General features: G+C 37.1%; 2 protein-coding genes across 2 annotated transcripts in view; one reads left to right on the top strand and one right to left on the bottom strand.

The window, feature by feature from the left end:
• Positions 1-469: 469 nt before the first annotated feature.
• Positions 470-6,849, bottom strand: LOC140244150 (peroxynitrite isomerase THAP4-like). The gene is made up of 5 exons (XM_072323780.1): positions 6,612-6,849; positions 5,113-5,266; positions 4,239-4,345; positions 3,220-3,323; positions 470-2,919 (listed from the first exon to the last, which is right to left on the bottom strand). The coding sequence occupies exons 1-5, from the start codon at positions 6,622-6,624 to the stop codon at positions 2,800-2,802; spliced, it is 498 nt and encodes a 165-aa protein (XP_072179881.1). The 5' UTR covers positions 6,625-6,849; the 3' UTR covers positions 470-2,799.
• Positions 6,850-8,632: 1,783 nt separating this feature from the next.
• LOC140244430 (uncharacterized) overlaps positions 8,633-17,771 on the top strand; it is a 58,921-nt gene continuing 49,782 nt past the window's right edge. Inside the window, exons 1-3 of the mRNA XM_072324069.1 lie at positions 8,633-8,674; positions 11,702-11,843; positions 16,540-16,660. Coding sequence (XP_072180170.1) covers positions 11,740-11,843; positions 16,540-16,660 — 225 coding nt within the window. The 5' untranslated portion in view covers positions 8,633-8,674; positions 11,702-11,739. The remainder of the gene's footprint in view (positions 8,675-11,701; positions 11,844-16,539; positions 16,661-17,771) is intronic.

The following is a 17,771-nucleotide window of genomic DNA, read 5'->3' as shown; positions in this document are numbered from 1 at the left end:
ATCAGGTGGTGGTTTGACCTGTTAAGTTTGCTTTTGGTGCATGGTCTTATTACAAAGTCCTTCTTAGGATAAAAGTTCAATTAAATGTGTAGACCACAGGCACATGCATTCCATATGCTTTAAGAAATCGTGATAACAATTCAGTGCTTTGGTCAGTTTGTGGGAAATTAAAAACTTGGATTACGTTTTGTAGCTACATGGTTGAATAAGAACAAAACTTGCCTTGGGTCAATATTTGTGGAAAATTATTGGAAGTCTGAATTGTGGGTGTTGTACATGTTATTTGGATAGCAAATTCCTCCTTTAGACTAAAGTTTATTGGATTTTGGTAGTTCTAGCAAGGGATATTGCACATGTTATTGTGAGTTCTGGCTATGGAACAACTGCAAAACAATTATACATCTCTCCATCAAAATTTGTGCGTATTCAAGCATTTGAGCAGCATGTACATTGCACATGCTGGTTTGATTGCAAAGTCCATCTTCATTGTAGAAACTTTAAAAAAATTTGCAGAATACCATACATGCATCACTGTTGGGAGAGGTCTGACAAGAAAGTACCAATCTTTTAGTCCAGCACTGAATGACACTGACATGGTAAATGATACCTTTCTTTTTTAGTGTGTTTATTTCAGACAAATCTCAAGCTCACATCCTTACACAATATACACTTTGTATTTTGATTTCATAAGTCACTAACCAAAGTAAATTGAACAGTGAATTGCAAAATACTGTACAATGTATACCCTTTTTTACCACGTAATAGAAAAACTGTCTTCAGCTAATTTAATATGAAACCTTGGAGAAAGTGAATTGATAATCTGATCTGGCAAGATCGGCACACATGTAAATTAACTGAGAAAAAAAAATAAAAGGAAAGTGCATCTACCCATGTGTTTCCACTGCTCAAAGAACATAGAGTATTAAAAGCAACAGTGTGTGTGAGAATTGTGCTTTCCATAAGTGGCTGGTCAAAGACTGGTTTTGGGTACAGGTCTTGGTTAAAAATGTAGCACTAGTATCCCATCAGCTTACATCAAACTTTGGGTGTCAAAAAGACTAATTTAGGAGAGACAAAGTTGAACTGACATGGTGGTGGCTGTCATTATGTGCAGTAAAATTTACTCATCTTGTAGAATGCGATTTTGTTTCACACAAGTTGCACAAAAACTTGACTTGAGGGCTACTGGACACTCTGCAAGTTAGTTTGGATATGCGAGACAACACTTTGCAGTTACATGTATCTATACATTGTTCGTACATGAGCATCAAATGATAACTAAGCCCTTTCTTAACTCAAAAACTACATCATCAAAAGTACTTGATCCCTGAAAACTTGACTACAAAGATAAAATGCTGCTTTTATAATTTGTTATTACACATCATCCTCAAATCCAGAGCCACACTTTGCTACAAGTTCTTGGTGTTTCTTTTTAGACTGTTTTCAGCAAGATATCCATGACTTCTGCCATTTCAAGAAATAAAACAAGAAAACAAATTATTTTTTTTTATTTGATTTTCCATAAACTACCGTTTTTGGTATCTTCATTGAATTTTGTTACTCAAAGACTGTAAACAAAAAAAGAAGCCTTAAAGTACATCTAGCTTGGCTTTGACAAGGATGACAGACTCGGAATAACTGCCATGAATAACTGAATGAAAATGGTGTTCATTAAAAGTGGGCATGATTTAACTACATCAGGTAGGTGCATCCAATGGGTGCTTGAACAATTTCAGTTTCAATCAGGACAAAGATGTTTTTCCCACATATTAGTGAAGTAAATTACCTCACAGTAAATGTGATCGTTTAAAACAATCCAAAGTACATTTGGCTTTACATTACTACCATTCTATTTCTGCTCAGGGCATAAATCTGACTCGATAAACATGATACAGCAATGATCATAATTAGATGTATTTATATTTTCCTTGCCTTTTTTTTTTTTCTCACACTACCTTTTGGAAATTCTTTCAAAAATATTTTCACCACCATGTGAAACAATTGCTTCAGCTGTATCAGTGCTCATTTTCATAGCATTTACAGAATGTTGCTCAAAGTCTTTAGGTTTAAAAGGTAAAAAATGGATGAAGGAAACTGAAAAACAGAAATAAATACATTGTATGATGATGGCAGGTGTGTCTGTTGGAAGTGTAAATGCTGTAATGAGAGTAAACCTCTGGCAGTTTTCATCAAATTATTCAAATTATTCTCACATGATGTCTGCTGCTTCATTTTTGATTAACTGCCTTCACTTTTATCAAAATTTCCTAAGTGAAAAACTGAAAGCTTACAGAAGTACAATATGACCCGCCCTCATTAACAGTTACAGAGGCAGTATTGTCAGAATTAGCAACTACAAAGCGCACAATTATTCATATTCAGAGCATTCGATCATCCAGAGACAATGAATTGGTGCACAAAACATAGTGGGAAAAACAAGCATCACAGTACTCTGAAGTAGAAAGAATTCAACTCGAATTGGTGAAATGAGACTGCCTTTTCTTTCCTGCATATTTGAGAATCAGCCATTCAAAAATGTGCATAGTGTAGCATTTTTTCAGCTTGATCAGATTTAGGTATGCCGATATTCAACAAGGCTATCAGCAATACAGTCCCTTTGAAAACACTTCAACATTTCATTGCCTATTACTATCTTTTTGTTCGCCTGTTTAATTATAATTTTTTCTTCGCCATCTTCTGTAACCTTGTTTATCAACGTACACGTCTGTTGATTATCATTGCAGGGGGTGTACAATACTTGTACTGCAGTCTCTTCTGACTGGAAGTTGTACGGCCATCCTATTCAACCTTCTTATACTGGACCTTCAGATGCGGAAGGAGTTCTGGTGTCCTGCTTGTTGCCATGGCGACGTTCTGCTCCAGGGTGTTCTCATCGACCAGACTGAACGTTCTGGCGATCTGTGGCGAAAGACAAAATATTGGGGTCAGTTTGAACAGGACACAGAAAATTCTTCCTTTGTTTGCCTAAGAAGACCATTGCTGCATATGCCGACATGCTGATAAATCAGTGGGGTGGGGGTCTGAGCTTTGCTGTTATTCTTTGGAACAATGTGTGGCCATACTTCCTCATTTTAAGTGTGTGTTCCCTCCCTTTTTTATATTCCTATTGCAAACAAAAGCCACTTGATTAATCAATCACTATTCAGCATCTACTGGCATCCAGTCAACAGCAAGCAATCTCTGTATGGACGAACTTACCTTGGTGGTCTTGGGTTCTTTGCCAAACGACATACTGCTGACCGAGGTTGATTCCAGGGAGAGAACCGTCCCATTCACTTCCCCTTCCTCGATCTCAACCACACCTGCAAAGGGACAAAAAGGGGACAGTTGCTGGCTGGGTTGAAGATGGACTCAATGATGATGATCATGATAGATATTACAATAATGATGTATTTGTACTGCCATTTTCATTTTGAAGGCAATACAGTAAAGAATTCACTGGATCTTTGTTATTGTCTACGAGAGACCATGAAGCTATGGTAAGCTCCATGGAGATACTGAAGAAATGTTGATGTCACAGATTCAGGGAAAGTCATCAGTTCCCAAGTTTGGAAGTAGCTGAAGAAAATGCTGTATTGCCAAGTATGACGCATTGTGTAAAGATACCAAATCTTCAATCTTAGTTTGCTTCAAGTGCCAACTCAACTGGCACAGAAATCCAGTAGTGTTATAGTGTTGTACAAATGATTACATAAGAGTCTTAATCTTCTTCCAGTAATAACATGCAATGCTAAGTTTAGGATTTCAGTGCTTTTTAGACAAATCTCATTACATGCTGTGATTAACTCAGCCCTTATCAGAGGAGCAATATTTGAAAGGATGTCAAAAGATGATTGGCCAGAAACTGAAGAGGCTCATGCACATCCCATGGGTGGATCCAGGAATTCCCTAAAAGGGGTGGGGTGGGGGGGGGGGGGTGGGGAGGGGTGCCTTTACAATATCAAAGGGGAGGGTGCACACACATGGGTATGACACTTGTTACAATGAAGTGATAATTTAGGTCCTAATGTTCTTTATGTATTCTACTGTTCAGTTATGAAGAGAGTTTGATATAACGAAAGAAAATTGCAGGTCCCGAGGACTTTGTTTGAACAGGAATTGCCTATAATAATAATCTCCTATATTATGGCAACACCTCATCATTAACATGGTTCCCCCTGTAATATCTGAAGGGTGATGCTAGCAGCTCTTCCAAGGCAACCACGACACCTGCTTACCTATGTTTTGAGCTGACAAGAATGCCACCTGGTTGGTGCCTATGTTAACGCGTAGAAAGCCACTCTCATTGTGCATGGGCTTGCTATTTGGGTCATGTGAGGAGAAGCTGCACATTGAAGAGACAAATCATAGCGACAGGCCCTCATAATTATTTTGTAGTTGCTGTTTTTGACATCAACAAATAAAAAATGGACATCTATTACAAACAAAACATTTCAACTTGTATTTCAAGTAAAACTTGCAAAATATAAAACTTACAAGATGTATCGAAGAAAACAAAACTTGTTGCATACAAAGTAGAGTGAAATTTTCTGGTAACTTCCTAATAATCTTAGTCATGGGGAAAAAAGCAAACTATGTTCACAAATACACTTGGTATTATACAATCTGTTTTTAAGAGTACAAGATGTAAATGTGATGACAATGATAAAATGACCACCTGAGTGGATTTCTTTGACAACTCGTTACTTCAAGAAGTCATATTCAAAAATTATTGCAAAATATGTCTACAGCATGCATGATGTAAACAAAAGTAAATTGTAAAATGCAATTCATTTGTTCAAGAAGCAATAGATGACAGTGCTATGATTATGATAACGCGCCACAACAGTCATTTACCATGACGTTCTTGACATTGTGCATATTCTACTGCATATGTATCTGAAGTTGAAGCAAAATATGTGTTTCTTCTTTAACAGTTTCTTATATTTGGTGGTCATCAAAACAGAACACGACCTGTTCCTTGTCAGCCATAGATGGAAGGTTGAGTTATAATAACAAATTACTTCAAGGCAAAAAGGTCAAGAGAGCTTTGGACAATTTTGTGGCAAGGTAAACAGTGACTTACTTACGATCAATCAAAACTTGAAGTACCTGAAATTCAACATTGGCTGTCCAATATGTGAGAATACTAAGGACTCCTTGTAGTCAAAAGGCTTAATGGTTGGATAGAAACCCTCGGCTTTCACAGATTCCCACTTTCCTAGCAACCACTCGAGCGGCTTGACCGCATCATGGAGAGCAGGACCTGGAGATAAAACAATCATTAGAAAAGGAGAGGTCGAAGTCTGCATCAGTGTTCAAAAGTAGGTAGTGCATCATCTGATTCCTGGATAGACCAAGTGAAATCATTCATTTCCACAGTCTGAACTAAAAACAAACAAAGAACAAATATAACCACTGTGTCCCCCCCAAAAAAAAACAAACAAACAAACAAACAAAATGAAACAAAACACAGAAGAATCTAGTGGCTGCTTCAGAAAAAAAAAAATGAAACTACCGTTCAAGCTTCCACACTCGCCCCTAATCCTATCTGAAAACAAAGAGACAGACAAAACTACAAACAATTTTCTCACCACAAACATCATACCCAGAAAGATGAAGGAGCATCAACATATTATAAAAAGATAGATCACTTTGATTGAACTAGTGCCTCAGGCTCAGGATGCCATTAACCCATTGAGGACGAGTCCAGAGTATACTTGGGCAAATTTGTCTATGGGAAATGCGTGTTGTAGCAAAATTAGCCCGTTCTCAACATCTTTCTACATTATTCTACAAGCCCACTAGCAATCAATCCAAGAGTCAGTAATACAAACATGATAATATCAGCCTACTAATTAGAGTAATTTTGGCTAGAGTGTTTTGCTTCTGATGCTGTTCTATAGATAACCTAGTTACTGTTGATACTTCTTTCACATCTGATAAAATCACATGACACAACTTGTTTGCAAAGAAAAATGAAAATGAATAATCATCATATGTGAAAAATCATCAGTACTGGATGTGATAACTGTTGTTACAATGGTATGGTCAGTTTCAAATTATGCTATGTATCTCAATTCCAATTTTCCAATTGGAAATGTTAAATAACATTCCTATACAGAGTAGGCATACCATGGTTGGTATTACACATTTCTTTGGACCTTCCCAAGAATTTGCTATTCCGGATTTTGAGGGCTACCCTACCAGCTCAAGGTAACAGTAAATAACATGGGATATCATGTACACGAGTAAAGACCACTGCACCGACACCACACAACAACGCAATGCAATGGTAATACATTGTCATTAGGAACTTGTTCTGTTCCAGAGATTCTCCAAACTTGGAGTTTAGAATGCGTGAATTATCATGCCAGACGATATAGTCAGTATAGGACCCGAGATAAATGTTATCAACGATGCACTGCTTCAGGCATAAAGCAAAACTTAGATAATGTAATATGTATGTATGTATGTAGATTCTAGCGAGGAAGTAGAAATCCTACTCCATAGAGATCTGAGCGCGTGTCGCATGATCATGAGACTGAAAAGAACGGAGTATGAAGTAGATAACTAGACTAGATTCTAAATCAACATCAATCACCATTTACCTGATGAAGACATCCTGTAAATCTATAAATTTCGAACAAAACTCGGAAAGAGGTACTTAGGACTTTCTGTAGCCAAACACCAGTAGCTTGCTTCACAACGGGATATTTTGTCCTTCTCACAACTGCTTGCTCACAACGGGTTATTTTGTTCTTCTGCGTAATTGATAAATACGGAGAAACTGTAAAATCCCGTTCCAGATCAAATCATCGCGATGTATGTGTATACAGACAGGGGTGGCTCGCTCTCTTCCTGTAGGTTTATACATACAGCTAGGCACACAGAGCGTGAGCGCCTGCCCAAGTCGTCGGCGGCACCCTGCTGTTCGCACGTACTGTACGTAGGTAGGTGTGGACGTGGGCGCACTTCCGCGTGCTCTGCGTTGTATACATTGGGGGAGTTTCCCTGCACAAACTTTCCCTGGCCTCGATCAACCGCGATTGCAGCCGATCGATCCCACGGGCTTGATGTTCACATGGTGAATTACGTAAGATCGTGTTGATACTATGCTTGGATCCTAGTGATATTGTGTTTGTCGCACGTACTGCAACATGTGAAGAAAGATCCTGGTATTAAAGTCAACAGACAGGAGTGGGATGCTGTCCGATAAAGTGTCATAATATGCTAATTCTGATTTGAATAGCTAGGAATGGGCAAAGAGGAAGGGGATGACAAGACATCCCTTTCTTAGTCCAGAACATTTCTGCAAGGAAGAAAAGTCAAGCTGAAGGCAAAGCGCATCTGATTGACTCCACGAGGCCGAGGCTCCAGACCCCTAGGCCCCTCCAGACCAAACAAATTCGTTTCTACCAGATTTCTAGTTTTCTACCTCATCGATCATGGGCCACAAAGTCATGATGTCGAAATAAGGCAAGCAAACCTTCATTCGTTTTGCCCCGTGATCCATCTGTTCGCCCTATAGTTAGGGTCTGGAATTAAAGCTGACCGACCCAATTTTGTACAGCAGGTTGAAAGCCGCGAACTAGAGAGAGGTTCAACGTGAATTCTTACAGGCCATAGATCTACAGTTTGCGCGGGGTTAAACGGGTTCACACTTTAGAACCGAACCCTAACCGTTACACATGGCGTGCCCGAAGCGAAGTTCGCAAAATTGCAATTTGCAATTCTACACTGTACCGTTCACCGACCGAGTCAAAGCTAGTCCAAATCGCTATTGAAAGCGTCAAGAATTTCGCCGAAGATAGCTTGACGTGCCAACCTTGAAAAAGTGGAAATTCTGGCCGAACACACCCTAGAGTTCGGAGATAAATTCAAGGTAGAGCTACAAGAATTTGATTGACAACTTGCTCTACGGCCTACATGCAGTATGCAGTTTATCACAGTAACCTGGTCATAACAGTTTTGAGCCGGCTTTCCCACTCAAGGAATGGCGACTGTCTTGGTCTTCACCTACAGCAGGCTTTCATGTGTTTTGCAAGTGGTCGATTGGAGTTGAAATTCCATTGTGTGCATGCCCTAAATAGAAAGAAAAAAAATCAGCCCCAAAACAAAAAACTAATTGGGCACCTACCACTGTACCAGTCTGGTAAAAATGTTGCACACTTCATGCAAGTTCAGATGGGATGTAAAAATTGTAGGGATTGTGAGTATAGAACCTAGACCAATTTAACTGGCAAGTATAAGTATAGCTTGTTGATGTCAATAAAAATTAGGTTCTATAATTTATTTGCTGATGTATGACAGCAATTTCTTAAACTTGTTTACTTGATTAGTTGATAACTTGATTTCTTTGCTACTAAAAGTCAAATCATATGCACCTGATCTCAGTAGGGCCTACACTGCCACTGGTTGATACTCTGATTTTAAGATCCCTGCTCTGCGTGGCATCACAAGATACCCCAGATGTATACCCATGCCAGACAAAGTTGTGCCTACAGTGGTGTGACGAGGTACTGACGTGGCTTCTTGGAAGTACTGCTACTGTCTTCAAAACATTGTAAATGAAGGGATTTGTATGAAAAGCCATGAAAGGAATTTGAATCATTGAACTGGAAGTACATTTGTACACCTGTATGGTACTGTCTTTGAACAGCCCAAGACCAAGGTCAGATTTTGTTTTTGCCTTTACTTCTTTTTTATTCTCTCCATTTTAATGGAACTGCGATTCATGCAGGATAGCTCTATAAATTCAAATGTGCAGTTGAATGTTGGTTCAAGTTGATTTCCGTAATGGAGCCAGATTACATGAACAGAATGTTATAGTTTCATCAAAATCTCTCATAGAATATGAAAGTTATCATAAAATTAAGTTTCCCTTGTTTTCATGGCAGTGATTTAGTCGCAAACACTATTTATGCAAATTAGTTGAGCTACTGTTGTCATCGACTCGAAACTCTCCCATTAGTTGTGTGAAAAAAATTTGCCATGTTTTCTTGGCAGTGATTTGGCTGCAAACCTATGCATGCAAATTAGTTGAGCTACCTTGTACTGATGTCATCAACTCAAAACTCTGCCATTGGTTTGTGAGAATAATAGTAAAACAAGACATGTTTCAGCTCAGTGATTCACCGCCTACCACTCTGGTCCCTAAAAAGTCATTAAAGGCTACAGCAAAACAATTTGATGTAAGGATTCAAGCTTTTCTGTTTTCATTGTGTGTCAAAAGAAATTAAGTGAAGATTTGTGTGTAGGTCAATGTCCGACTTGGGAAGAGCTGACGTCATCGCCACACCTGGTTTGCACAGACCCACGTCTGTTTCTGATCGTAGCGTTTCGGGAAAACAAAGGAAACTTTTAAACTTCCATAACACCTTATTTTAGGTCCGATTTGGATGAAACTGCTACCATTCATTTCATCTGCTTTTACTGTAGTCGTTGAAGACAACAACTAGACATATCTAACTGCAATTTATGTGGGTTGGTACCCATAACAATGTTTCAATATGAACACAGATGGAAAGAAAGGTGAACTTGTCTACTTTAATTCAAGCCACTTGTCTCTATCACGTAAATGTTGCAATAACTTGTTACCAGGCTATCAACAGATTTTGAACCCAAAAATTATGAGATAATTGCAAATCCATGACAAAGGATTTCCCAGGCTGTGATGGAAGATGTTGAAACAAATTTTTGTTTTGCTGAAGTGCAAGACATGAATATACAGTAGTCAGAAAAAGGGTAAATCCAGTGAAGGAATATTTAGTAGTGACTGTACTTGTATCACATGCCAATCTGTCAATTGTATTACAATGTACATGATATTCTGCAAATTCTTTATTTGCCATACATGAATACCAGGTCACCTTCAAACTTTGTACTTTGAATGAAGGTTTGTATACATGGTATATAATGCAGGGGATCACTTTGAGAATGAGATTAAGACAACTCTTAAGAAAGAATGTTTGCCACCCTATAAACTAGCTCTAAACGTTTTGGTCCAAATTTGTAACCTGTTGTGAGGGTCTTAAAACTTAAAAAAGAAAGAAAGTGTTTTTTGCATGACAAACTTTGGGTTACTGTACATCGACTGATATGCGGTCAGAATGCAGTGTTAAAAATGTAGGGTGATACGAAGCACATTTACAAGTGTACTAACAAAATGTGACGTTTTTGCAAAAGGCATAAAGCGTGAAATGAAACAAAAACAAATTCGAGGAATATAATGTCAAATTTCCATTTCTGAAATTGAACAAAGATTGATTCAAACCAGATTGCACATTGATGCTAGTGGTCATCTACTGCACTTTGTACATTATAGGTGAACATGCCAAAGATGGTGAAAACTTTGAACTTCGCAGTAACTCTGGGAGACAATTATTCATTTAGGGATGATGTGATTTAGGGTTAACAAATTACATATTGAGTTGTTTTCAGCCTACGATGACCATGAAAAACATCCTCTTCATAATGAATTTTGACACTAAATTACATGATGTACATTTTATAATCATCCCTTAGCGGAAGATGACACAAACATTGCAAAGAAATGAAAAAGAAAAGGAGAACACTTCTGGTGTTTAAGGCGGGATGGAATTTGTGAATTTATGCATCATAAAAGTTGTTGTGAATACTGATTTAGGAAGGACTGCAGCGCCTATAGTTGCAGTGTATCATAACACCAAATACTTCAGAAAAATGTCGCACATTGCAGCAATTATGGCAATGAGAAGGCGCCATTAGAATGTAAACAAAATGAAAAGGAACCACAGAGAATGCTTCAATTGCTTTGTTGTTATCTATGTAGGTGTTTGTACATGTAGTTTGAACTTCATCCCGAAACTCTTTGTTCTCATACAGAACGTCATCTTTGGGTAAAAATTTGAAAAGAAGATGTTTGTAATAGAGAGCTGTTGCATTGTACCAATGAATGATTTTGGAATGTTGCTACTGCTAGATAAATCTCCAACATACTTGATGGGTAGGGTTGACATTCTGGTCTCGATGTGCAGAGTGACAATAAAAACAGGATAAATAATAGGATGAAAAATAGAATGAAAAGCAAAGTTGTTATTAGGTTCACACGTGTGGGATTGCAAATCTGGAAAGTTTGTTTTCAGCTAACCATTGACAGGGAACGTTTTCCTTGCAAGCAGAACATCTACATTTGTCTGTTGAAATCAATATTTTTTGTTCTTCTTGCACATCGAATGGACTTTAGTATTCTCAAAGAGTTATTGAAATATCTGTTTGAGTGAAATTACCAGTATGCCCGCTGCAGCAAGAAACAAATGTAATCAGAGGTTGATGAGTAATTCTGCATTTAAGCAGGTCCATTACCATGGCCACACCTCCTCTTCTCCCCGTCTTTCAAAGACCTTTTCTTTTAACGTTTCATAGAGAACCTCCTCCCACTCTCACAAAGTGAATGCAAAATTTGGTAACAGAGTAAGACCCTGTAAAAAATCATGCATCTAGGAATCGACAGCAGCAACAAAAATTTCCTTGACAAACTGTTGTCTTTTGCACACATCTTCCAAGCATGTATGAATTTCTTTGAAAAGGATCGGGATTAGAATTCTCTCTCTCTAGATTCACGGAGGTGGTTGTTGCTTTGCAGGTTCTGACTCTTCCTTTGTACTTTGAAAGAGGAGACCACTCTGATTTTGCTGCAACATGTTCTCTCTCGTTCCAGAAACCTAAGCCTGTGTCAGAAATGAAACTGAAAGGAGGATGGATATTCTGGAAAGAATTTTCCCGAAAGTCCAAAATTTGCGGGACTTTCTGGAATCGTTGCCCAAGTGTCCCGACGTCATAACATCTAAGGATAAAGCTGGGTGAGTGGTCTCAGAGCTTGTACTCTTTCATGATGGCCCAATATCCTGAAAACATTTCAAGATGTAAACCACAGATATAATCCTTGATCGAACCTACAATTTTATGAAAGAATCAAAAGAGAGAAAAACAAATCTTATTTTGTTTAGCATGGATATAACTGATTTAGTTTGACCATGAGCAGGAACCTTGAACTTTTTATTTCAAGTGAGTGAAATTTATAAGAAATCCTGGCATATACAGAATTTCTTGTGGAAAATTGCATTAAATCATTTTATTTGCAGGTGACACAACCAAATACATATGCAACACATCACAGTGGTGATGTGGTTGCTGTACTTCACATTATTCAGTCTTTTTCTTTGCTGAAACTTCTGGAATTACCATTTTCTGTGACTTGTTTTTAACAGTTTGTTTCTACTAGTATTTCTCTGCAGTAGCAGAGATAACAAAGTCTTGCCTGTTCAGACATTTTAATTTGAATGGTCCATATTAAGTAGCCACTGATTTGTGCTTGCCCGAGGAAAACGGGGTGAGCAAACTTGTTGAGCCCTCCTCAATCCAAATCATTTTCATGTCTCTCTATTTTTTTTTTTTTGCCTCTTTTGTCTTTAAATTGTCAAAATTTCAGAATGCAAATCCATGGCATGTTGAGGTTGACTCTGATGTAGAGTAGAATCGGATAAACAGAATGGTATAAGCTTCATCAAAAGAAATGGGGACAGAAACAAAATTTGGAAGTTTTACATGAAATCATGAAAAAAGTGAATACCGTTACTGGACGCAACCATGTATTCATGCAAAGTAAAAAAAGGCGGTAATATCATCACCTCATTGACTCTTCCACTGGTTGGTATCCAAAAGTGTCCTAATTTGTTATTTTTTCATTCCGAAGTAAGCATATCCTTTCACCCCTGAAAGTCACCATTGCTAGGTTTTTACAGCACTTTCGATGATTTGCTGGATGAGGACTTGAACTTATTCTTGCATATTTCACGTCATAAAAGAAAAGTTAGTGACGTTGGATGTGCTGGCCAATGGGAGCCTTTTGAAGTGATGATGTCATCCCCACCTCAACTGCTTACATGTATGCGGCTATAGAGTATCGAGGTGATCAGATGTCACAGTCTTTTGCTATAGCTTGGGTTGGAACCAGGCGCAAGCATAAACACCTGGGCCAGATGAGGTTGTTTGGGACCAGTTTCCATGGCGATAAATGGCATGGAATGACATCACATTTTGGTACTCTATTACGGCTGTATTTAAATTAAAACATGAAACAAATTCTCTTTCTTATGGAAGGTTGGAGATTGATGAAACCTACTCTGTAAACATTCTGTGCGTCCGATTTAACTAGCTATTTATCAAAGCTGACTTGAACACTCATGATGTGAAATGGCACTTAAGTCATAAACGGAGGGTGTGATGTTTCAGTGCCACTGAAAATTTGGTGAAATGGTCCGCAAATAGCACACTAATATTTGCGCGCCCGAGGAGAGTGGTTTGCTTGTGCTGATCTGTGATTTTGGGTCAGAGTATCAGAGCTAACAATGTCAGAGGTGAAATTTCAAAGGTATAATATGGATCTAAACTGTTCTTGAAATATGATTCAGGGCAAAGCAAAATTGAAATCTTTAGCAATTTGTTGTGACATTTAAATGTTTTTCTTCTGTGTTTTCACATCTTACATCTTTACTTCAGATATTTTTTTTTTCAACCCGATCGACTACTTTGTGGTTGAATTCAAGAAGAATTATATGACCAAGTAATCGCCTTTTTCTTTCTGAATATCTTTGATTTTTCACATCATGAGAACTGTTACATTAAGAAAGGGTAGTAAAATCAAATACCATAAAAGCATGCTAGGTTGGAGATATGTACATAAGTTGGTGACACAACATTTGCTCCTGTCTTATTTTCTCCAAGGACTTGGGGTTAGGGTTAGGGTTGTGATAGGGTTTTAGGTTTAGTTTGATGTTCGGATTAGGTTAAGATTTTAGGGTTAACTATCTTTGTGTGTAGAATTTATGTTTGGCTTAGGGTGCAGATATTTCATGGGAGCAATTGTCGCAGGAGCTAATGTCGTGGAACCACATAAGTCACCTGTATAAAGCTCTCATTCCTCCCTCAGTGACCTTTGCGTTCTCCAGTTCTGAAAATGACACTTCTGTTGACTATCAGCCATACAATTTCATAGATTAAATGCACATATTGTTTTAATGAAATTATGAACTGCCCTTTTCGGTTGTCAAATCTGTCCATAAACACTGCCAAAATGATACAGAAAAACATCTTTTTTTTTTTCTTTTTTTTTATCGGCAGTTTTCTCTGTAGGCCTATATAAGGTCTGCATCTTGTATTTGTTTCAGAGAGAATTGAATTGAATATTCCTTTTAAGTAGGTGGTTGCTTGAACACATTTGGCTTAAAGATAACAGGTGCATTTTCTAATCTCTCACTTGTGAATGTGTAATTTTGCTTTGATATGGCAGTTGTAATTGTGATAGAATGTCACAAAATTACCTCCTAAGAAGTCAAAACTACAGATAGATTTAGCAGTGACAATTCAGTATCCCTTGATTTCCCTTTCTGTTGATTCTTGACACATTGTTTGTTGTTAAGCAGATAAGATACATTGTATCAGTATTTTACAGATTCTCTTGAGGTGTGAGCAGAATGCACTGTTACAACAAGCAGTCACTCGCTGATAAACATGTATTAGCCCAAGCCTGCCAGAGATGGCAGTAAAAGAATTGACAAACTTTCTCGTCACTACAAAACCATCCTTCCTAAGTTTATAGGATTCTGGATGTGTAATTTGCATACAATACATAATACAATTGGTGTATGTCCTGAGATAACTCATTTTGATATTGTGATTTATTTGACCTTGCCTTTGATAATTTCTCACCGCTGTTATCTTTAATCTTTGTATCACTTTTTATCTGTGTAGATATTGCATCTTTAATGTTTCCACATGTTTATTTTTTGTTTTTGTTGTAGTACTATGTGATTTGACAGTACAGTATTTGATATTTATAGCAGGGTTCACTTAATAGCAGGCCCCTGGGCCCTGAATGTGACTACCCTTTTTTAGAAATGAAATTGAATAAATAAATTAAATGTCGGGATGCTCGATTCACCAGTTAAGATTCCGTGACATTCAGATGTCATCTATTTGGTAGAGTAATAGGATCTGGAAACTTTCAAGGAAAACTTGGACATTCGAGGAATCATGAAATTTCCCAGTGGCAAACCTGGTGGATGGTCGAATCAGAAATTTGATATGACTGATTCAAACTAAAATGATCTGATTATGCCAAACTTAAGTGCAAGTGGAAGCTCTTCAAAAGAGACTGTCATATTTCGGGACTTTTTTGAAACGTGATATTCTGTTCAGTAGCTGGAAATGGGATATGAATAAAAAGTATTGACAACGGAAGTATGGACAACGGAAGTATGGGTAAACAAAATTGATACAAGATGTTTAAAATTATAAGCAGTTAAAGGGATCATATAGTTTTGGTTGAGACCTAATTTGAGGTTTCTAACAGTTTTTGGTGAGATAATGAGAAACCTCTTATGAAATATGAAAGAGTATGTAATTCCATGAGGAATTCAATGTTTATTTGATGAAAATTGGTTTTGAAGTGGCTGATACATCCAAAACAGAGCAATTCTAATAAAGTGTGGGACCCACACTTTCTTATGATCGCTTTGTTTTACTTTGTTTTTGGATGTTTCAGTCATTCCAAACCCGATTTTCAACAAATAAACTTTGAATTCCTCTTAGAATGGTATGCTCTGTACTATTTCATAAGTGTTTTCTTGGTATCTCGCAAAAAGTTAAAAGCCCAATTCTCATCTCCACCAGTACTGTACCATCCCTATAAAGGGAAAATCAAATCAACTTCATCATTCCTGTCAGAATCTGCAAATGATAATCTGAGTGATCTCATTCATTTCAGTCCATGCATAGTTTAATTGCTGTGATGTCTATTAGTGACTTTGAACTTCAAAAAGAATACCAGGGTGATTATGGAAAATAAGAGTAAGATATGTTCATTTATCTGCATGATGTGCAGAATTTTGTACACAAGATTAAAATGACTAAATTTGGAATTGGGAATGAAAATAGGAATATAATGCTTTGTATTTAATCTTCAATACCTGTAGCAATTACACAGAATATCAAATTGCAATTATACTGCAGAACCACGGGACATATCCCACTTTAATTCAGGATGAGTACCCGTAAGCATAATTCTTTTTTTTTTTTTTTTTTTAAACCTCCATTAAATATGCTTGAGTAAATGCCCACGGAAGCATTTTAAATCTTAGATCATAGAATGTTTCATGTTGATCTCCATTGTGTTACTAATTAATTGTACAAACTGGTGAAATCACAAAGTTTTGATAAAAGATAGACCCCTACCCTTGGAGTGTGTTCACTTGTTTTTTCAATTGTCTCCATTTTTCCTCCCATGTCATTATATGTAAAGGTTAAAAAAGAAACAAATCTTTACAGTTGCTTTGAAGTTGTTTTGGTTCTTTTTCTTTTTGAATGTACATGTATAATGCTTAAATATCAAATTGTAGACACGACTTTTCATGTCTAGAGCATTTGTCAGGAATAGATTTGCTCTGTGAAACATTGTGCTCTTTATTTTGTATGTGGTACATTGAAATTCCTATGCAGGTACAAAGCCTTCTTGCAAACGACTGTCCTTGGTATCCCATCATGCCATTTGGGATATTCTGGACCCCTGGACTTCCTGCAGCACTCGGATCAGATGGAAGTTGTCAATAGGGTTCTGTGTGTGAGTCTAAAAGAGCCTTGGCCCTACGATTGCATCTTGTTTTGACTCATTTTCATAAATCAACTCGTAAACACACACCACTTGTGAAGGCAAGGGAAGATAGTTAAGATTTACTGAAGGCAACTGAGAAATATAATTCGTGCATATATTCAATATTTTATATTGTGTTCAATGAACTGTCCTTTAATCAGTTGAGTGAAAGTCAAATTGACATGTGTACTGCTTTGAATCATTTTTTTTTTTTTAAATGGAAATAACTAAACTATTGAATTGAATTGAAAAATAGCCAAGTGTTTCACGACAAAAGCAATCTTGTCAAACAATGAACAGTTGAATAGCAACAACCACTGCAACTTTGGCACATGTCTTTGCCTCATGAGATAACGAGTAATCCCCAAGAAAGACACATGCAGCCACACGCACATGCACACCTACGCACAGACACAAACACACAAGCACAGACATTATCATGCCAATGTTCAAGCACAGATGTGCGCGCACAGTTCACTCATGAAGGACATCATAGACAAAAAAATGTTCCTGAAGGCAGATCGATTATATCTGATCTATAAAATGTTGACATCAAGAACTATATGTGATGCAAGCTCATCTTGACATGAAATTTTTAATCAATATGAGATTGGAAATTTCTTGTGAAATTATTGCCAAATTGATTTATTTATAATATTCAATCAAATCTTTAAAAAGATACATTTTGAGACTGAATGAAAGGTCTGTTTTATTTGTTCACAAATAGAAAATGAAATAAAAAACAGAAGTAGAGCATATTTGATTCCATCTATTTTTGATATTGTATGAATAAAGTACTAGATTATTTTGATACAAAATGTTAGGATGCAGGTAAAATCCGTCAGGCCGGACATATTTAGAAATTTTATGCAAGTGCTTATACATAGATTAACCATTTACTAACAAGTGCTGCCTTGATGACTCATGTTTCTACCAAAAAAAAAAAAAAAAAAAAGATTAAAAACCTAATTATAGGTAAATCAAAACAGTCACACACCGTAGAATAGTCCACAAATATTTCCTTTTTGAATTTAGTCGGGACAAACCTATTTCTTCGTAAGACCAGTTCTTTTACCACTCT

Source organism: Diadema setosum, chromosome 21 (assembly GCF_964275005.1).
Source record: "Diadema setosum chromosome 21, eeDiaSeto1, whole genome shotgun sequence".
In the NCBI taxonomy this organism is placed as follows: Eukaryota; Metazoa; Echinodermata; class Echinoidea; order Diadematoida; family Diadematidae; genus Diadema; species Diadema setosum.
Note: the sequence above shows the minus strand (reverse complement) of the source record. Positions and strands in the feature narration are given on the sequence as shown.

Bases quoted from the DNA above. Each gene is read 5' to 3' on its own strand.
- LOC140244150 (XM_072323780.1), bottom strand. The intron at 4,346-5,112 runs GTACTTCAAGTT...TTCAATGTGCAG, and splicing joins CAGCCAATGTTGAATTTCAG to CTTCTCCTCACATGACCCAA. The intron at 3,324-4,238 runs GTAAGCAGGTGT...GTCCCTTTGCAG, and splicing joins CTTGTCAGCTCAAAACATAG to GTGTGGTTGAGATCGAGGAA.